This window comes from Cyprinodon variegatus, unplaced genomic scaffold (genome assembly GCF_000732505.1).
Source record: "Cyprinodon variegatus isolate N-32 unplaced genomic scaffold, C_variegatus-1.0 Scaffold224, whole genome shotgun sequence".
NCBI classification, from domain to species: Eukaryota; Metazoa; Chordata; class Actinopteri; order Cyprinodontiformes; family Cyprinodontidae; genus Cyprinodon; species Cyprinodon variegatus.
In genome coordinates this window covers 957,044-979,832 of record NW_015150677.1, presented here as the reverse complement: position 1 = coordinate 979,832, position 22,789 = coordinate 957,044, and the positions used below count along the sequence as shown (strand labels likewise).

The window sequence follows — 22,789 nt, the reverse complement described above, 5'->3', positions numbered from 1 at the left end:
TTACAGACCTTGAGGCACAACCATTTAGTAAGAGTGGTAAGTTGATTTCTTCCAGCTGATAAATTTGTTGTCTATTTGTCGAGTATTTGTAACATAAAATGAGCTAGCTGCAAGATTGGCTTAATAGCTTATTTAAAAAAAAAAAAAAACTACTTTATTCTCATAATTAATAAGGACATTCCATATCAGAGGTTGTCAAACTCATGTCAAACCTGTAAGGAGCTGGTGCCTTTTATTAAGATTATCATTTTGCTCTTTACACAGAAGAGTAAACATAGTAGGTAAATAAACATGACTTAACACGGAGTAAGAGACAGTAAATTTACGTTAACTGGAGTAAAACTCATATACTCATGAGAAGGTAAATGCCAATGTCTGCCTACAATGAGATGGCCACTTTTTGTGTGTGTGTGAAAATGCAATGGGATTTTCTTTGTATTTCAGAAATTCCGTCCTTTACAACTGAAAATGACTGAAACAATGTAGCTGTGATTACGCTGCCACTGCCTGGCCCCGGGTCATTCTGTTGTCACATTTTGTCCCACATCAAAAAGCAAGCTTATTTCTAAACAAAACCCAACATGTTGTACCTCTGTAGAATCAGGCAATCCTAAAGCAAACAACCATCAACTCAACTGTAAGCCAAACATACTCCATAAACTAATAACTAATAATTTGTCATTAAATCTGAACTAATAATTTCCCCTTTTTGTTTTTTTCCTTAACATGTTTTACCCTGGCATACATTTCTGTAACCATCTACAGAAAAGTAATATCCAGTTGTGTTTCCCATAAAAAAGTAAAAAAAATAAGAATAAATGCACATATTTTATGTGTCTTACAAGACGTGTCTGCTGTTTAAAATTATCTAAGATAATAAGGGCTTATTCACCAATTTGTTTTCTGCCAAAAGTAATAAGTTCAATTCTCAGTATCCAGAATACTACGGAAAAGTCCTGCACATAAGAAATACAATCGGTAGGCAAATGCATCACTATATTCTTTTGCTAGCTGAAGCAGTGTAGCACAACTAAGAGTGTGTCCAAAGACCACCCTAACCCCTAACTCATCGATCCCTATTTAGAGCAGGGACTATAAAGTGGACCTAATTGTGCACTTGGTTAACCAAACATTCAGAGGTGTCATGTGACTCCGGCTCCTCGCATGGGATCTGTGCCATCTTTGTTCTCTAATGCCGCCAAAACAAATCCCATGTTGCTATGCCAGCAGAGCTGTTCAAAAGTATTGTGGAGTATATTTACTCATCTAGTGACCATTGATGTACACTACTTCTCAAGGTGCATTGTGGGATATTTTGTGTCAGACGCTAGACTTTAGGACACTAATTTAAAATGGACGTTTGGACATAGCCTAAGTGAGAAATCAAACTTTGACAATAACATACTGTTTGCAGTAAACCTTTGAAGGTAAATAGCTGAAGTTGTGTAAATGTTAGAGTCTCTATGCATATCTTTACAAACTGGAAGATCTTAACTTCCAAATGACATAAATTACAACCATGTGGAGTTTGTAATATTATATAGCACTTAAATAGCACTTGAATATGCAATATGTGTGCCAAAACAACAAGAAGGTGGGAGTTAAGAGGCTAAGGATATAAATGAGGGTTATCTAGGCTTTCATGCTTGTGATGACTGTTCTTTCATCATTATTTTTTTTTCATGTTCAAAATAAATGAATAAACATAATTAAATAAATGACAAGATGACTCTAAATGTAAAGGTATAAAGCTAACCTTTTTACTGTGCTTGGGATCTTTGACAAAGTCCTACACTAAGAAAGTTTTCCTTCTGTTTTTATATAGCTTGTTTGAACAAAAGAGTTGTTCTCCTGTTTCTAAAACTAAATGACCAGTGTTACAGCGGTGTGCTCCACTAAACTTAAGTTTCCACTGTTGAACATCAGCTGATCATGCCCCTAAAATTTGTGCTGGATTCACTGTCAATATTGCGAATGCAACATCAGTTTAGAGGATCAATTTCTTTAAAGTTTAAAAAAATCTAAATATTATTGTCTGAGAAAGAAACCATAATATCAAATGAAAATAGATTTTTTCAGGTTTACTTAACTAAGCAAAGTCAACTCAAAGGTTTGTTCTACAATACAGAAACATTTCTTAAGCCTCCACTTATGCAAAGCTTCCTATTGAATCCTTCAGATTTGGTGTGCAGACTCTGGCCTTGCCCTCTCTTTTTCGTTCATTCTATCTTTGTCAGTTCGTCTCAATGTCGGCTCTGGGAGCGTTGCTTCAGAATCACAGTAATCAACACAATCACTGTTCTCTGTCTGACTCCTTATTTCTAATCATCCATTAAGATTCTTTAAAACCAAATCTGTACTGCAGTTGTGTTTTACGTCAGTGAATTAAGAACACAATTAGCTTTGAATGCATATATAATTTAGGTTTTTTTTAATATATTTTTTTCTTTTTCAAATGATCTCATGACATAAACTTGGTTGAGAGATACAATACACACTCTAGGATCTCATCAGAAGATGTGCCAGCATTGTGTTGGCACGCTGTAATTTTCTTCTCAAACAAATGCTTCGACTTTGTTGCATGTGGGCCCCTGAATACGGCACACTCTCATCCATGCACATTTGACAAGAAAATAAACTTGAGGTGTCCCCATTCGTGATTCAGATTTTCCTTTTTTCAAACTCTTTTTATAGACCCATTTTTCCTGTATCATCCTCCTCGTTCACTTATGTTGGCCATCCAGGCTTCATATTTCATTCATATTTTTGACAATTCTTTCATCTTTTCCTTTTAAATTTCAGGGCTGTGGTTCACATTCAGGTAGATGATGTCAATGAATTCAGCCCTGTGTTTAGAGAGTCACTCTACAAGGCATCAGTGACTGAAGGCAAAATCTACGACAGCATCTTACAGGTAGTTAATTCAATATTATATTAGTTACTCAAAGTTTTATATTATTACTCTAAGTGATATGTATAAGTATTTGGGAAAAAGGCTTTTGGAACAACACACAACAGTTTTGTAAATATCAATCTTTTTATTTCTCTAAGTCTAGACGTTGCTAAACATTGTCTTAACAAAATTTCAGGTGGAAGCCTGGGACCAGGACTGTTCACCACAGTACAGTCAAATCTGCAACTATGAAATTGTCACTGGGGGAACACCATTTGCCATAGATCGAAATGGTAAGTTTACCATTGGTAAGTGTTATGGAGTAAAGAAACATTTTTCATCCTTCCTAGATATTAAGGAAAAACTTGGAGCCTGATCTAAACCTGACTTGCATCCCATCGTCCTGTATGACATCATAGACTGACCCCCTGGAATTTCGGGTTTGGTTCTGGAAACAAATCTAAACTCTTATGAAAAGCATTTCTCAACAGAAAGCCGCAGCTTTTGTAGAAATGGAAGTGCCGCTGACTTTGTCTCTCCATCCAGTGTTTGTCTGCACACAGCTTGCTGCTCAACTGAGTAGCACAGTGAGCTCAGAGTTTTATGAACAAAACTATATAGCAATCGGTTCTCTCTGTCGCCAAAGTTTCCCAGAACACAGAGAAAAAATGGTGGGTTTGTCTATAGTCACTAGAGATATCTATAAAGTTACTAAATATTGCAGAAGTCTCTGAGCTGGTAACAGTGTGACGTGCATTACGGTGTTTGACTAATAACAGACACACCAAGAGGTCTTACCACAAAAAAAATAAAAGATTAAGGTCAAACAAATGCCAATATTGACAAATAAGGCATCCTTAGAAAACGTATTTCTAATAAAATAAGTTTAGATTTTTAGTTTAACAGCTTGACTTGAGAAAAATGGTAGTTATCTTATTTGTACAGTAAATGTTATTCCTGAATTCTCCCAAACCTTGTGTAAATATAAAAAGCACTGCTAAGTATCGATGTTGTAAAGCCAACTTTAAGACTAGTCCTTTGACACTCTGTGAAGGCTGACAATAAAAAAAAATTTTGTTGAGTTTTGAACAGCATTTCTCAAGGTTTGGTAGTTTTGAATTTGATAGCTTTTATCTATTCATAGTACATGTACTGTAATTTCCCCCCAAAATTAGATACACTTGTTTTCTATCTTTTCACTTATTTCCTCCCCCCTGTTTTATCTGCTTGAATTACGGTGTTCTCTTTTGTACTTTTTAAAGCATATCTGTCAGTATGAAATTTTACTTTGGGATTCAGACTGCCCTTAGCCAAGGCTGATCTGAATGCAGCGTAATTCAAGCCAAAGGCAGACTGAAATTGTATTTATTTCTCTCTCTGAATGTGTTCAGTCAGACAAAAACACACTTTCTCCACAGATGCTCTCCTCTCTCGGGGTGGTTCATGCTTTTATTAATATCTTTTGTCTTATTGCTTTGTGATTTTGATCTTCATGTATTTTGCTTCGCGTTTGACACCAGTCTGACTTACTCTTCTTACAGGCCGAAAGATACAGATAGGAGGGCAGAGTAAGCCAGTAGTTATTGGTTAGATTTGTTCTTGAGAATAGTGGCTACTTTGTTATGTGTAAAGGATCCCAAAAGTAATTAAGTTGTTCTAAAATAGTACCTAATGCTAGATGTAGATTTAATTTTATTGGAGAGACAATGGCTTAAATAAACCAGTTAGATGAGTATGACATAGTGGAAAAATTGCAAATCTTCTTTTGGAAAGTAGCCTTATATGAGCAATGCAAACAGCAGCTTTTAAACATCGCGTGGAGGAGAAATGGGCTCTGGTATGCTCTCGCACGTGTTTAATATGCGTTCCCTCTCAGGAGCAGATACATGGTTTTTCATGTGCATTTTTTTTTAAAGTGTAGAGGGCGGGTCTTTTCAAAAAAATTTAAAAATCCTCCACTATACCTTTAAAACTAGTTTATAAATTGAAAACATAAACTGCCCTTAGTGACATAATTTGTATTTTTGATGTAAGATTCTTTTAGAATGATATGAAAATTTTGTTTTTAATCTGCTTGCAGATTAAATGGTCCCAAAATAACGGTTATCCAAAATAAAGACCAAAGCAAAATAAAGACCAAAGCATACTTCTGCCTTGTCAAGTGAAAACCATTAAATTAACCTTTAAACTGCAGCAAAGTCTGTAGTGAGCATTATAGAGAAGGGGATGATTATTTTCTCAGGAAATTTAGATTGGAGGCGTTGTGTTACCACTGACCTTCTATAATGAAAAACCTACTAAGAATCAGTAATGGCTTTAGCTTAGAGGATAGCATATCCAAATATGTCTGCCACATCATTGCACTGTTTCATATCTATCCGTCTAAGTCAGTGTATTAAAAATCACAATGTACCTGAGTTCAAAAATGAAGCAATGAATCAAGTCTATGAAGGGTGTGTAGTTTGTGGTGCTTTTGTATTTAATGTGTATCATGACAAAGAGTAAAAGATGTAATTTCATTCAAATTGTACCACGCATCTGAAAATATTTGCAGCAGGCTTGCTTAACTACTTCATGTAAGTTAGATTGTTAGATACTAGATACATAGAACATACTGGGACGTCTCATTGATAAAGTAATAGAAGATGTATTATTTATCATGTTTTGGTAGCTAAGTTTTCTGCATTTTGAGTTTTCTTTTTTTTACCAGTCTGTTAATCTAGCCTCTGTAGTTAGAAATGACAGTTGCTGAGTTTTCCAGTCTCCTCTTGTTTGAATTCTTTTTTCTGTGGTTGATTTAGTTGGTATACTGCTTTTAATTTATTGTTGGTGTTTAGTCCCTTCTTTACTTCTCTTTAATGTTTTTGTGTCTCTTCTCTGAATATCCTCGGCTGCTTTCACGTCGCTCATTAGACTCAAGAATTTCCTGTTCTTATGTTCTTATGTTCTTTTAGTAATTCTGCCTCAATCATCTTCCCTCCAGATTCTTGGTTTGTCTTTAGTTCTATTTTAATGAATTACCCTTATTTCATATTTCTGGACTTTTGTATTATAAGACATACTTATGTTTTTTCTCCAACTCTGCTTCCACTTGCCTATAGTCACGTCTTCGACAACCAACAGCCTTCTGTCACGCCACATACATTTATATGCTTCTTAATCACAAACCAAAACACCATTACATTTGTTGCTTAAATTAAGCCACTAAGTAAAGGCAATCAATTAATTCAATAAAGAAACCTATTAAAGAATATGAATAAAATCATGAGGGAAGAAAAGTATTCTTACATGTTTTCAGCATTCATTAACAAGAATTAATTGCTGAAGTTTGAAAAATTCAAACCTCTCAGTCATGATAGCAGCTGCTGTACGGCTTTACTAGATCAATGATCACATAAAGATGAATATATCGTTGTAAAGAAAGCACATTTTTCTCAGATTGCTTTTTAAATTCACTTATAAGTTTGCTTTTTTAAAGGCAGTGACATCAAACCATTTTTATCTCGTTGCTTTTATACTCTGCGCCAGTGACTTGAGACCATCTATTCATCCTATTTTGTATGAAAATTTTACAGGGAGGTTTTAACAAAAAAAAAAGTAATACAAGTTCAGTCAATTGTGACATCAGGCTTAACATTATTTCCCTTGCAGCTACAGTTTGCTTCTGCCTTTCTTTAACTCGGAATATAATTGTAGTTTCCTCAGTTTAAAAATAATCCCCCTTCTTTTTTTTGTTACCCCGTAGGTAACATCAGAAACACAGAGCGACTCAGTTATGAAAAGCAGCAGAGCTACAGGATTATGGTATCTGCCTTTGACTGCGGTCAGAAGAAAGCCAAAGAGGATGTGGTGGTACATATTGAAGTCAAGCCTGTCTGCAAACCAGGATGGCAAGGTCAGAAACAAACAGTGTAATTCACTCCTGATGTCTAACCTTGAAATACTTGGTTTAAAATCGCTGATTAGTATGTTGGTGTGATGTGTTTATCTATTGCCTTCAGTTACCTAAATGCATGCAAAACTCAAGATTGCCATTCAGAGCACTCTTAAAGGCATACCCTCCATTGTGAAGGAACTTTTTTCTCATTTTAGACAGAATGTCTCTGAAGGAAATCAAAGGACCTGACAGAAACCTCAGGAGGGAAAGCTGACTAGACTGGTCATTTTTCTTTTCTTCTTCCTTAACATGCCAACAGCTTGGTATTCAGTCCAACCCATCTCCCCTGCTGCTTCACCTGTCTGCTCTGACAGCATCTCAGGAATCAAGCTCATGCAGGAATGAGAAAGACAGAACGATTGGAGTAGAGGCAGAACAGGATGAAGGAAGAGGTAGAATGAACAGATAGGAGAGAGATAAAAATGAAACAAACTTACGATGTTAATACAATCTTACTAAAAAAATGTTTAAGTGGAACTGTTTTACATATTTAATCATCTAAGACCAAGCTGTGTCTTTGTGATAAAATAAAATTAGATAGCAGTTCTTTGAACATATGCATCCAGGAAACATCCTGGGAACTTAAGATAGTGGACTCTTGAAATACAGTACATACTCGAGGAGAACAAATAAAAAATGTTCTTCCTCCCACAGCTGCAAGAACAAAATAATGTAATTATTCTCACAGAAGTGTCTTGTGGGTCCTGGCTGCAGGTTTCTCGCTGCTTGTTCTCAACATATCATCTAGAAAGAACTTTTTTTCTGAAGAGTTTCCAAGAAAAATTGTACAAAAAGTCAGCATTTTCATGAATATTGTTAAAACGGCAAAGCAGGGATGATTTTTCCCTTTTAACTTTTAGGCTTAAACCACCCACTGTCCCCAGAGATACCGAGAAAAAGTTCTTTGTTCTTGCAGAATGTAACAATCTCTAGCAATGAACTGGACTGTAACAATCTTTAGCGATGAACTGGACTGCTGTAACAACACTAATGCTCTTTACTAGAAGGCTTAGAGTTTACCTCCTGAGTGTAGGGATGTCCCAATACAACTTCTTGATTTACAATACGATAGAATATTGCAGCTTTAGTTTTTGATACCCATATTAGCCTAATACAATATCAGCATTAATTATACATACTTGTATTAAATGGGCTGTACACATATAGTGCTTTTTCAAGTCAGAGGACTCACTGACAGAAGCCAAGCTGCCAAACACTGGTGCCACCAGTCCCTCTGACCACCATAAGTAGGCAATGCAGGTGAATTGTCTTGCCCAAGAACACAGCAACAACACTGAACCCACAACCCTCCAGTTGCAGGGCAAACCAATTCATCTGACGCCACTGTCACCCCACATTACTTATTCTGTGGTGTAGGATGTGGAATGAAAAAGGCTTGTTCAGTCACATTAATCAAAGAACATTCGTCAACCCCAATAGGTATGACAACAACTGACCCATGTGCTATAAACCACTGATTAAGTTCAAACAGAAGCAATGTGTTCATATCAGCATACTAATATCTGAGATTTCAGATGCAAGCCGATATAATTCGGTATCAGATCTTTGGCTGATATTGGATCAATATCTGATCGGGACATCCCTGGTACCGGGGGTCCTCCATTGCACTCAAGGTACATAAAGTGTTGCTACTGCTGATCCTTTCTTGCAGCGACTGTTAGTCTTTATAATCTCAACTTCTCCTTACAGGTTCAACAAATGTTTACAACCATGCTGTTAGTAACATAGTTTTTATATGCTTAGTAAGTGTTGTGTGCATCATTGCCTTAATTTGCACAGATTTATCTGATTTTTGCACAGTATTTACCTGCTCCGTAAGCGATTTTACATCCATCCTCTTATTCACATAGTTGTTTTCATTTTACATATTTGTAAATGGGTTGGTTTTCCATTCTATTCTATTCTCTTCTATACTAGTTTCTAAATTTAAGTGAAAGATTAAAATGCTATAAAAATGGATCATAAATATTTTTGTTCTGTAACAACTTTAGAGTAGTAGAAGAGACAGATGTGACACCGCAGATAAAATCTCATAAAATATGAGCACATATATTCATAATGTGAAGGGCAGTTCCTGCATAAAATGTAGGTCAATATAACCAGTCTGAGTACAGGTATAAAAAATGTGTTTCCTTCAGTTAGCAAGTCAGGCTACTGTCACGGAAGAAGTAATGAAACTAGCATAAACTGTAGTTATTTCTTTTAATTTTTTCTAAGATCTGAGAAAATGTATCTAAAAATGTCATCTGGTACAAAAAAGGCCTCTTTATTGTGCTCGCATCCTTACCAATGTTGTGTTATTTTTTCAAATTCTGTCTCATAAAAGTGGCTATAAACCAGGACCATTAACCCATGCAAAGCTTAATGTAAAACCATTACCCTCTCGTAGCTTAAAACCATGAATAAAACATAATGCAGGGATGCATTTAACGCAAGCTCTCTCTGCTCTCCTCTGTAACCTATTTCATCATGCGCAAAGGTCAGCAAAGCTTCCGCAGCTGCTGTTTAGGAAATCTCTCTCAATAATGAGGAATCCCCATCATCTCTCCCTACCACTGTAATCACAATCTGTTTCTCTCAGTAATTTCCTCAGGAGACTTGATATCACTGATATGACATGCACAGAGCAGAATCAGCATGTTCAATCTCTTCCATTGCCCCAAAAGAAGCATTTTAGTACACACTGAATAAAAGTCTTAACAACTTGGTAGTTAAAAAAAAAAACTGCATTACATTACACTGGCTGTCCAGCTGGCAGTAAAAAGCAAGGGAGCTATCTTTAACAGCCCTTTTGGCACAGCAACCTCATTAGTACTTGTGTCACTGCATCGTTCACTTTCAGCAAATAACAGATACAAATTTCCCCCAAAAAATCCATCTTATAAGAAGACTGAGATCTTGATGTCTAAGGTGAAGGCTAAGTGCTTCAAACAAGCATGCACATACTCTTCAAGTGTCTTTTTTTTTTTTAGGCTGGAACAAGCGAGTGGATTATGAGCCAGGGACTGGAAGCAAACAACTATTTCCCAAGATGCACCTGGAAACATGTGGAGGGCCCTTGTCCGGAGTAAAGGCCATGGTGGAGCTGCAGACAAATCACATTGGAAAGGGCTGCGACCGTGAAACTTACTCTGAAAAGTCTTTGCAGAAACTGTGTGGTAAGTAAAGCTACAAAGGAAAAAGAAAAGCAGTTGGATTACTATAAAGCAAGGAGGGAGAATGTTTTACTGAAATAGTGAGGCGCTTTTCAACAGTAAGGGACTATGAATGCATTAAATTTTAATTCAGATATAAAATTGCCTCCTGACATCTTAACCTTCTCAGTAGACTGATTTCTATAATAATAATTCAATCCCGCACACTGTTTAAATGACCTTTATTGAATTTGATTAAACTTTAATTTGGAACTTCCTTTTTTTAAACCATCCATTCATACCTAGAAACATTCATTCTTACTTAATACTTTGCAAAAGTATTCAACTTCTTGAACCTGCTGCCACAAAGCAACCAATAACTTCACTCTATTTCCAGTGAGTTTTATTTGATAGAGCAATACAGACTGTTTCATTATTATAAAAAAAGTGAATATTTATTATTCTGTCAGTCCTTTCATTTTTAAAATGTATTTAGATATTAGAATTGTTGAATTAAGGTATTTGACCATTTGTATCTTTTATGTAGTTTCCTCCAGACTGACTACCTGTAAATACATTGTCCTTGTTATATCTTCTGACTGGCACATCAAGGTGCAGCGTCAGGCAGCACCGACCTCCTTCCTGCCCCCAGCCCCTCGGCAAATTGGACCGCATCTCTTCTCACTGACAGTGGACGTGAAAGCGACCTCATCTACAGGTTTGACGGGAACCAGGCTGCAAATGTTCCAGATCACGTGGTGCCCCAGAACCTGACAGACCAATTCACCATAGCAACATGGATGAAACATGGACCAAGTCCAGGACTTAGAGCTGCAAAGGAAACCATACTGTGCAACTCTGACAAGACAGGTGGGAAAATAACCATCACATCAACTTAATGATAAGATGTAGGAGCCTGATATGACATTGATATTTGTATTGACCCTTATCTCCCTTTAAGTAAGACTTTTTCTTCTCCCTTAATAACAACTTAGATTTCCTTAATTTTTCTATAATTAAACACCAAAAAGTACAAAATCTAAATATTATTTGAAATTTTAATTATAATAATTTAATAATGATAATAAATGAAGCTCAAAATATCACATACAGATTTCCAGTTTCTTAACCAACATGCAGAACAACAGGAGAACAGGGGATCAGATAGATCAAGTTTATTTTAACAGTTGAAATAATTCAGTAAATGGTTTGGGTCCTTGGAGGGAGGGCACACTTAGTTGTCTGCACACTGCTGAGAAGAAAAAGGGAGAAGATGAGTTTGAGATTGTCGGCAATATGATCTTTGAGAGAAGTTTAAAAAAACAGATCTTACTTGGATTGAAGCTTTCCTTCACCCAGAATGGAGGGGAATGTGGTTTGTGGTCTTGGTTCCTTTTTGAGTGTCCAGGTTCCAGAGAGCGGTTTCGGCTGAGTGAGTTCAGATTGATGATGTGGAGTCTGGGTGGAGGGCGAACAGGTTTACTCAGACTTGGAGGAAGAAAGAGGAGTTATCCGACTGCCAGCTGGAGAAACCAGGAACTGCTTATAATCAAGCTGAGGAGTTAATGGAGGGACTTGGGCAACCAGTTGGTAACAGTCCACGGTGTCACAAGGAGAGAGAATCAAGAAAACCATATCTAGGTCTTCACAAGGAGGATCCATGGCGTCACAAGGAAACACCTGAGAGAATGTGGACAACAAGATACTATAAGTCTGTCTAAAGGAAAGTAACACAGAGAGTATCTTTATGGGGGCTCAGAGTACCATAACTGGCAAATACTCAAATAACAAGGTGCTGGCAGTCTGCTTCCTCTTAAGCTCCAGGATGATTAGGTAATGAGTAACAGGTGTGCAGACAGAATTGAAAGAATAAAAGAGCCGGGTATCCATGAACTCTCCTCCGGACCGTAGCCCTCCCAGTCGACGAGGTACTGTCACTCACCACCTCGCCGACGGGAGTCAACAATCCGGCGGACGGTGTAAGCAGATGTCCATCCACATCTTGGGTGGAAGGAAGGGGCTCAGAAGGAGGGCCCAATGTGCTGGTACGACTGGGTTTGATCTGGGAAACATTAAACGTGGGATGAATGCAGAGAAAGATGGAATACCGAGGCAAACAGATGAGGGACTGATGACTATTAGATAGTTCAGATATGAAGAAGCACAAAAGTTCAAGAAAACTTGTAAAATGTTAAATGGCATTTTCAATTTAGGGAAGTTTAAAGCCCTTTACACTACATTAATTTATTTATTCACACACACACGCACTGATGGTGGTAAGCTACATTCTAGCCACAGCTACCCTGGGGCTCAATGACAGAAAAGAGGCTCCCGTGCATAGATGTCACTGTGTAATTATGACAACCATCAGTATGGGAAACCATCACTTGTGCTTGAGGTATGCATTTTAAGCTTAAAGTGCATAATTAAATGTATACCCTATGCTAGTCATCAGAAATTTTTAACATATTATTTCTCTGATGTATAAAGGCAAACTTTGGTTCATCACCAAGGGGTTTAACATAAAGAAAATCTGTACTTTAAGTAATAACAAGAATGCATTTAGAGGAATAAAAAAAAAAATGCATGCATTATATTATTTTGGAAACAATGATCATTTTGAAGGAGTTTATATGCATGCACTTGTTTGACGATGCAATATTTTGAAATACTTGTTGCAGAGATGAACCGCCACCACTACTCTCTGTATGTTCACAACTGCCGCTTGGTGTTCCTGCTGAGAAGAGATTTCACACAGATCGACACTTACCGGCCCGCTGAGTTCCACTGGAAACTGGAGCAGGTGAGGAGGCTGTATGAGAAGTGTGAGTGCATGCTTTTAAACGCGCAGGCTTGTCTGTGCCCCGTCTTAAACAGAGGGAGATTATTTTCTGCAAGTGAAGGGCCATCGCTATTTGTGTAGTTAGGAGAAATGCTCTCCCCTATAATTACCTGAGGCCTTCCGTCACTTTCTTCCACTCGCAGTGGGAGATAAGAGAGTAGCAGACGCCCTTATGCTAAAAGTTTAACTCAGTAAAACACACATTTCCCACATCAAGGATGGAAGGTCTATTTAGCTCTGGTTAATGGCTCTTTCAGCAGAAGATCTATTTTATCTGTCATTTACCTGGAGAGTTTTTGGACCTACAGTATGTTCAGGAAAAATTCATTTCTTTAGAGAGATTTTGTTTTGAAAGTGAGTTGCATCATATTATGTTTTCCAACTACAGGGGAAGGTCACAAAGGTCCCCTAGATAGTCATCTATTTCGCACCATCCATTTTGACAAAAACTCTGACCAGCTTTCTTATGTCTGCTGAAGCATTTCATTCCCACTGTTTGTGTATTTCAGATTGATGCAAAGTATTATTTATCTAGTTAAAGTAATTTTGCTTATAGGCCACAAAAAGTTAAATTTTGCCCTTTTTTGAGCACCGTACTTTTTTGAAGTGTTTTCTTTGTCAATTAAAATGCTTTTGGTAAAGTTTAAAGCTATAAATAAGGCTCCTTGTTTTTCTTTCCTGAAAAGATTTCTTTTTGCCATCTATTAAGGTTCGATTTGCTGAATGGATGCCCCAAATTTGTACTGTTGTCAAATTCGTCCACCTGAGCTGTGTATCCCAGCAGCTCATTCGGAAAACTTTTAATTTTCTAAACAATGCTATACTACTCTCGTCTTGTCCCTTTAGATGGATACCATGTCTTGTTTGGATCGAATTCTCCTTAAATATCTCTGCAGCCTTATCTGTTTTTTTTAACTGTGTTTGTCTTTATAATCCTGTTTGTAAATGATTTCTAACGAATCCTTGAACCCTTGAACAGCTGACATCACAAAGGTTCACTCTGTTTAAAATTGGATTCTAAAAGTAGTTAATTGCTCTGGATTTGATCAGAGTTTTGCCTCATATATTTAAAACATGTAGAAACATGAAGCATGAGAAAGTTTCATACCTGCAACTTTATAAAATTAAATAGCACTTTTGTAAGGTTTTTTTTTTTCATTTCAAGCTGAAATCCATTTTCTCGTGTGAAGTTAACTAATAGTGTATATATTCTTTGGACCGTAAGAAAGGTTTATTGCAGGTCACTGGTTCAAAAAATCCCTGTTCCTCCTTTGTACCATTCAAACAGATATTTGTTTGGTCTAGGTCAAAGGTAGATTAAAAAATGGTTTTCCCATCTGCTGTTCTTTTCCCTGGAGCCTGTGGAGGTAAACATGACAAAGAAATAGCATCCAAGCAGCAGAATGCAGTCTTCTAAGCAAACAACCTCCCGACTCTTCTTCTATTCTATTACTCTGTTGTCATTCATTCTGTGAAAGTTTTTTTTCTCTCACTTTACTTTTAAGAGATAAGATACCAAACAGTAATGCTAGTATAGTGTGTAGACAGACTCTTTGTTTTCCTTATGCTCTAGTTGAAGATTTTACCAGAAACAGTCATTAAATCCAAAAACAATACACAAACAATTGCTTTTAACTGTGCTTGCATGAAAGATGTGTGAAATTGGATACATACCTAATAATTAATGCTGATTAAACAGTCTTGTTTGTTATGCTCTTAATCTTTACCTAAAGTAATTCAGCGTTGAATTAAAGGTATTTTGAGCAACTATAATTACTCTTTTGATCTATATTATCATTTATATTATGAAGTTAATATAAAACTTGAAGGCAGACAAAGTGGTACTGCATATGGCGAATTTACTTATTTGCTTTGGACCAATATTATACATTTATTTTGTAATATTTCCTCTGGATGATAAACATGGCATAAAGAGGTTGATAGACTGAAGGATGATGCATCCCTTTGGTCCTCTTTTGTAAAGACAAGGATTTTAAAGAGTTTAATTAGCCATCTGGACCTTCTTCTAGGCCTGAATCATCTTCTTTTATTTATTTATTTTTTTTTTTTACAGTTATTTACCTTTCTTATTGTTTAGAAATGTTTCAAATACCTTCGGAAAGCCCAGAGAACTGAACCTGATCACTTAAAAGAAAATACCTAAAGATGAAAACAAAAAACAAAAGTCTAGTTTATTACTTTTGATATTATATGTTTTTTGAATCTATCTAAACTATATAAAACTGATTTTTCTTCATCAAACCTTCAAACGCTAAGTAGCCTGTTTCTGTGGGGCATTAAACATTAATTTAATTTGATAATTGAGGTTAACATCTAGAGCCATTACACCAAATGATATATGTCAGGCACTGATTTTTTGTCATTTAGATTATTATGGTCTAGAGCTAATTAATTGCAATGTTACAAACATCCATTAGATAGATTTTTGAAATAATAAAAAATGCTATGATCCACATAATCATGGAAAAGACTACTGAATGAATAGCTGTCCAGAAGACATCTTCTTCGCATTGAAAACCTTCAAAAAACCTTTTCTAGTTAAAGTGAAACGATAGATCATGGCTGAGAACATGCAAAAGCGAAAGTTAAAAAAAGAGCAAACTTCATTTAAGACTGGACAAGATTATTGGGGAATGTAATGCAGCTAAATCCAATTTCAGGAACCCTGGCACTCAGACACATCGACGACATGTGCTACAGAGGTCGCATTCTGGATGAGAAATCACTTAACCAGAAAGAATTTCAGAACTTTCTCACCTATGTTGGAGTAAAAAAACAGAGGACTGTTGCTCTGCAATCGTTTTTTTTAATGAGAGTACATTTTGAATTTTATCTTAAGATCCCCCAGTCCATCGAGGTTCAATGTGATTCCAGGAGCCATGTAGATCCACAGTTTTTTATCAACTCCACAGTTAACCCAATGGTCTACCAGGAATTTTTACAGCACATCATGCTTTCTTCTGATAACAAGGTATTTAGAGATGCAGCCAGGTTTACATTATCAGCAGGACTGGTTACTTGCCCACACTACCAAAAGTGCTGGTCCCTAGTTTAGTGGCCATGGTATCCCCATGCTTTATTCATCTATCCATCCATCCACTTATCCAGCGTCGGGTTGAGGGGGTAGCACCTTCAGTAGGGAGGCCCAGACGTCACTCTCCCCAGCCACTTGGGCCAGCTCCCAAAGTGCCTGTAAATTGAGAGCTTTGCTTTTTGGCCCAGCTCTCTCTTTACCACAACAGAGAGGTACAGTGCACCAATCTGCCTGTTGATCTCCCGCTCCCTTATTACCTCATTCGTGAACAAGATCCCAAGATACTTACACTCCTCCACTAGGGGCAGGACATTCTCCCCAACCCAGAGAAGGCACTCTACCCTTTTTTCGGCTCAAGCATCCCCATGCCTTAGTGGCCAAAAAACTCACCGAACCAAAAATCCACAGAGAATCTTAGGGGTTCTGTCTAGAAGAACATGAAAGACACCAGAGCCAACAAAGAAAACAAGCTGGAGGTTTACCTTAATATATTAATAAGATTGGTAAACCTTCTTTCAATGGAAATCTGGTTGATGCATTGATTCACAACTTTCCAGCAATCACACCCTAATAACTGTTAAACTGATCCATCACTTTAGCGAAATGTACCTTATTTCCTCTATTTGCCGTAACTGCATCTAAACACACATACTTTACACCTGAGTGCTGTCCTTTTCCTACAAAGACTAAGTAGAACTCTAGTGTATCAATCCTTATTACAAATTCCCCATAGACATATAATACCTATTCAGTCCCAAATTGCTTTTTGCAGTGCCATGTATACTTGTAGACTGAATTGGCCTATATAAAAGTATAATGAAGGCAAGTTTCACATGTTCTCATTTATGATGAGCTCTAAACGTACATGCCTTTCTCATATTCCCCGTTTTATTACATAATAATTCTGATCTGACTCACACAGTAATTTACTGCTACTACTTATCATTATCCTTGAGTTTCTGAGAACCAAGTGGTGACCTATGAATTACGGCTGCTGTATTTCTTTGTGTGGAATAATGAGGACAGGAGCAGTGGAGATTGTTGAATGAGGAGAGTGGTAAACAGGGGGAGAGAAGAGTGAGGGGTTTTATAGCCGATGCACTTAGTAAGGACACTCAATGGCTTCCGTGGCAACTCCATTTAGCTCTATTGATTTTGCAATTCTCATGCCTAGAGAGGTGGGGTAGAGTGGGATGAAAGGAGGCTGGCAAAGAGAGCAACGAGAGAGAGGGAGAGCTTCCATTTACCACATCGATCGGCAGTCTGTAGGAATGTCACATTGGACAGAAACCTTCACACATTCATCTAAAGCCTCTGACTTATTAAAATTGTATGTGGATGCATGCACACAGATGATGCTTGTCTTTTATATATTATGTATCTTTATGAACTAGATGGAGCAATCACACCCGTTTGTACTCATATTTATCTTTCTTTAAATCTGGTATTCCTAGAGTTTCAACACCGTTCAGTTGTTCTTAGGAGATTTCTTTAATTGGAAATTCCTTTTCAAGTTATGTTGGCTGGAATGTAGATCAAAGACAGCTGAGAAAACAGGGTGGAGAGGAAAGTAGCTTAACTTAGATTTTAAATCCATTTTATTTACACTAAGATTACAAGTGTTGTAATTTATTCATTTAACTCTATGAAAATACTTTTCTTACATAGACTTAGACAACCTTTATTGTCATTTTGTATACACAGAGTGTATGCAAAACGAAATTTCATTTTGTATAGCTTTCAGAACATTTCCATTATAAAGTGCTGCAGTGATCAAATATAAACAGTGTGGGAGAAAAAAACATGATGCAAAACGCAATGATATGAAGGTCAGAGCAAATGTGGTGCAATATGCAGGATTTTGGTTTGGTGTTATCAGTGTGATGCGGACTCTGTTACATGGTGTAGAGTTTTTTCAACAGTTTAGTTGTCTGGTGGCGGTGGGGAGGAAGCTGTTGCAGAATCTACATACTCCAATAGTTATAATGTTTTATACCCTATTAAAAACATGTCAAATGCTGTTCTTTTTTTCTTTTTTTTTTTTTTTCTTTTTTTGTAGCAGGCATAAACTCAAAATGAAAAAGTAAACAAAAATCAAAACTTCAACTCATTTATGCAACTGGAAAAAAAATACCTCACAAGTTTTTAAGGAATAAGATACTAAGAATCACTCAAACGTTTTTTATTCATAGTTGAATTTTTAAACCATTTGGCTGGAAGAAAACCCCAATTTAGCTTGAGCAGATGAGGTAAAACATTGCCAAGATGAAATATTTTAGTTAGCAGTTCTCTACAACGATCACTATATATATATATATATATATATATATATATATATATATATATATATATATATAGTTGCCTTTTTAGTTGTCACAAAAGTAAATAGATATGGTTTGATATACTGACTTTTTCCTATATCATGCAAAATCAACTTATCAAAGTGGTACTTTGCTTGATTCATTCTATCTAATCAATCTTAAATAATTCTGCTGTCGAAGCAGCAGTGTTAGGACTAACATATTGATTAAATAACAGGTTTTAGTATCTACGTTATTTTTCCAGTAACTAGTGCTGTAACTTATTACTTTGTAAAAATCAATAAGGCATTAGTTATTTTACTTTCACTATAATTGAGTAACTAAATCAGTTACATTTTTGGAGAATTAATTAGTAACTATAAGTAATAACTTTTTAACTAACTTGCCCAACACTGCTGAGCAGCAGCCCCTGCCTGTCATCAAAACTAGTGGCCATCACTGTTTCATGTAAAGCAGTGATTAACCGCCTCCTCCAGGAAACACCTCCCTTAACCTAGTTGCAACTGCACACTAAACAACACACCCACTTTCTCTGATCACTGAGCTTTGACGTGAGGCAGAGTGTGATCATTTCTGCTCAAAGCTAAGAACAAGTGGCTTTTTTTGCACCTAATCTGGACTTTCACTGGAACAGATCTTGCTTCAATTTTCTTATTTTTTTAAGATGTGCAAATTTGGGTCTTTGGCTTTTTTTGTGTGTGGCTATTTTGTTGTACAAAATAGGATTGTGGTGTTTAAAGGAGTAATAACCAGCTAAACCATTAAAGCCTTCATCATTTTTCTAAATCAGTACCAGTTACAGGGGGCAAGTCTGCTTTGAACAATTTACCAGTACAATAAAGGCAAAATGTGACAGACACACAGGACAGAAAACACAACACAAACAATTTTACAACAAAGGACGATTTAAAGAGACCATATGCTTGTCTTTAGACTGGGAGGAAACCAAACTATTACGGTAACCATCTGAGTAGTAACCACTTTAGAACTCATGCATGGTTGGAGGACTGAGGACAGGCAGGGCCGGGATTTAAATCTAGGAAATCCTTTTTAGAAGACAAGTGCTGAAAACGTCTTCACTGTGCAGCCAATTTAAATAATAGAAGACATTTCTACTTTAACCTTCTGAATAGTCCTAATGCTGTCCTATGAACAAAGGTTGAATGCCCCAAGTACGGTACTAATTCCAAGGGTGCTTAAAATGTGAAACCAGTTATTTTGTTAAGAACAAATATATTTTATAGGATTTATACCCAACCAACTGATTAGATTGGATGGATTGTTATTTCAAAGATTAAATGTATGATCGTGTTACTGCAATGAAAGAATAATTTCATTTAATTATTTATTTATTTCAGACTTTCTAACTGTGTTCTCTAGGAGTGCTGCAGTATAAATGTGGCTGTCTCTGTAGTTTGTCAGAATGAGACAATATCCTAATAAGTTTTTATCCCCCAAGCAGAGGCTTGATATGTTGGAGATTAAAATATCATTTCACATTTGATCAGTAGTTTTATCAAAATTACCTGAGGCTGTAAAACATCTGAGGCTATGAATCAAAGTCATATTTCAGTAACTGCAAGCGGCAGAAATCAGTAAAATTCCCTGCTATTATTCATGTCTGACTTCTTTTAGTGGCAGCACCGCGGTGCGGGAGTTAAACAGCATTACATCTGCTGCTTGTCAGTAATGCATCTAGATTTATCTGTCTTATCTGTTTGCTAACACCATGCCTGTGGTACTGTGAATTGTTCCCTGCTTTGTGTTGATTAGAATTCCCCGCTTTGTTTCTCAGGAGATTAATTGGATGCAGTAGACAGCTGTGATGCTGTGTGAGTGTAGAGATCCTTTTCCTGTTTGCAGTAGATACTGTATCAGGTTGTACTGGAGTATTTTTGTACTCTGTGATTGAGCTTTTCATCCTATGTTTCTCTCAATAAACAGAATGTTTAGATTGTATTTGATAATTTTGAAAGTTAAATGCATTCAAAGGGAGTATATCTCATTTGATCAATTTTAAGGGTTATAATGTTATTGAGTAAAACAAATAAATGTATGTTATGTACCCATTTTAAATAATTTGTTGAAAGAAAATTAGAAAGTTGATTTGCTATACAATTCACATTGTTTTACTGGAGTTTTGTGATAGACCAGTAGAAAATATTCCATAATTGTTAAGTCAAGACCTAAGTCTAATTGAGATTGTGAAAGAGTTGACAGTTGATCTTCATAGACATTTCTCATTGTATCTTTGCTGTTTGCAAAACAAATGGGCAAAAGTAACATTTTGTAGATATACAAAGCTTTTAGACACAGAGAGAGAGAGAGAAGCACTTGTTCTCATCATCTTTGCACCTAGAAATCTTGTCCACAATGGTTATGAACAGGATCAATGACAGAGGGTAGCCTTGTCAGAATCCAACACGCACCAGGTAGTCCAACTTAATGCTGGCAATGTTAACCAAACTCCTGCACTGCTTGTACAAAATTGAAATGGCCCCTGATAAAGGCCCCTGACTCCATACTGCTGATGCCCCAGCCCCTACAGGTACAAGCGCAACAATAGACATCCTTATGTGAGAAAATGATGCTCATATTGGACAATGGTGTCCATTATGAACAGTTTGTACCAAAGTCTAGTAATGAGACATTTTTCGGGTTCAGAGATGGGGGTCCATTCGTTCCAATCACAGCCTTCCAGGTGTCACTGTCGTTTCCTACATGGGAGTTGAAGTCCCCCAACAGAAGTATGGAACACCTCGCCCAGGGAGACTAAGACTGAATGGTACTCTAAACTGCTGTTCAGGGACCTCCCCCTGACCAAAGCCAAAGTTATGCAACCCTCTCATCTACCGGGGTAAACTCTACCACAAGACCTCTGAGCTGGGGGGAAACAAATACCTACCTCCACCCTCTGAATCTCCCAGGGCAACTCCGGAGTAGAAGAGAGTACAGCGTCTCTCAACAAATGGATGAGAGCCTGACTATTTATAGCAGGTATCACTCCACCTCCCGCACAAGCTCCTTGATTTCTTTCTAGTTGGGGGGCATTTGAAGAAACTCTAATCCAAACTGAAGGGACAAGCCACCTTTTTCCAGTCAAGAACCATAGTATCAGAATTGTTGGAGATTTACTTCAGCTTAACTGAATTGCAGGAGGTGATCAGAGAGGGAGAAGCAGTGATAGAATAATAACAATAAGCGAATATTGCAGATATGTTCTATATTTATATACAGTTTTTAAAACATGAATAAATATTAGAGATAATTTTGTGTTTTGTATGTTTTATGCCTGGTTAGAGGGTTCATTTTATACAAATAAGAACTTATTAAGGACTTTTATGTAAATAAGATGTTTTATTTGAAAGGATTGGTTAGAATTTTTTGAAGGAATGCACTATGCTCATCTTCACAATGAAGTGCCGATCTGACAGGCATCTTTGGGCCTATAGAAAATGCTGTTGAAGAAACTTTCCAGAAGAATTTGAAAATGATTCATCTTCTGTGTTTTGTTTCTAGCTTTGTCTTTTAAAATGTACTCGGTTAATGTTATAGTATTTATAAACTTAAGCATACCAAAACATCTTTAGCTTTATCTATTGGAAAGGCCAGGATCCGCCATAAAAAAGCATGCGCATTTTTTCTCTAATTCACAGTTATCCGTCAGCCTGTGGTGGTCTATCATAAAAAAACAAAGTAACATCTCAATCTGTAAATGTAATCGGAAAAGATGTGATATTGTTTGTGGTGCATGAATGCTTTTGAAAGACATTATCTATGGTAACACATTATCCAAATAATTTTAGAAGTCATTGGGGGTTTTTTTTTCAATTATTTGTTGTCACTATTTTCGAGACCCATTTAAATACTCAACAGGAGTCTTTCTGCCTCAGGTTTCTATTATCCCTCAAAATGTAAATAACTTTCCACTGTGAGTGAGTGTGTTTGTTCAGACCTGAGGGCGACGGATAGTAGTATTGTTTGCGTGTCAAAGAGGAGACGCTTAAAGCTGCTTCCTGAGTGATAACTATACATGTTGGGTGCGCCTTACAAGAATGTAATCAACATAACTAAAGCTGACAGTTTATTTCATCTATCCAACTGTTTGCTAGTCTGTCCATCCATCCATCCATTTTCTGTTTACTTCGTATTGATTAGTTAGATTTGTGTAGGATATAAAATCTTTTTATGCTTTCGGGGAGTGAAACTGAGTAAAGGAGATGTTAGAAGGTCTAATAAACTAAATTGTCTGGACAGAATCTGGAGACCTGATAATTCAACAGACACAAGGAGTAAAAACTTTAAAGTACTTTATTAATTAAAAAAGAAAAAAACTGACTGGAATTTCAGTTCCAGTCAGTTCCAGTGGAGAAAAACAGAGTTAATAGCCAAGAACAACTCAGTGATGTTGAAGGTGCAATGAATAAAAGCTACTAACCTTCTTAAATACCAGTAGGTTGCGCTGGCTCTGAAAATTGACCTCAGCGGTCAGACGGCCTGGATGAGAAAGGAAACAGGGATCCATGTAAGAGAATCTGTAATGGGAAAACATTAGCTGGCAGAGGTTTTCAGGGGGACAAAGATAC

At 36.7% G+C, this 22,789-nt stretch overlaps 1 protein-coding gene across 2 annotated transcripts in view; it reads left to right on the top strand.

The window, feature by feature from the left end:
• Positions 1–22,789, top strand: part of clstn2 (calsyntenin 2) — a 188,033-nt gene that overhangs the window by 130,469 nt on the left and 34,775 nt on the right. Inside the window, exons 4-9 of one of the 2 annotated variants that reach the window (XM_015380869.1) lie at positions 2,803–2,914; positions 3,090–3,186; positions 6,639–6,788; positions 9,824–10,009; positions 10,598–10,855; positions 12,667–12,788. In XM_015380869.1, coding sequence (XP_015236355.1) covers positions 2,803–2,914; positions 3,090–3,186; positions 6,639–6,788; positions 9,824–10,009; positions 10,598–10,855; positions 12,667–12,788 — 925 coding nt within the window. Of the gene's footprint in view, positions 1–2,802; positions 2,915–3,089; positions 3,202–6,638; positions 6,789–9,823; positions 10,010–10,597; positions 10,856–12,666; positions 12,789–22,789 lie in introns of both variants that reach the window. The other variant, XM_015380868.1, reaches the window with a different exon arrangement.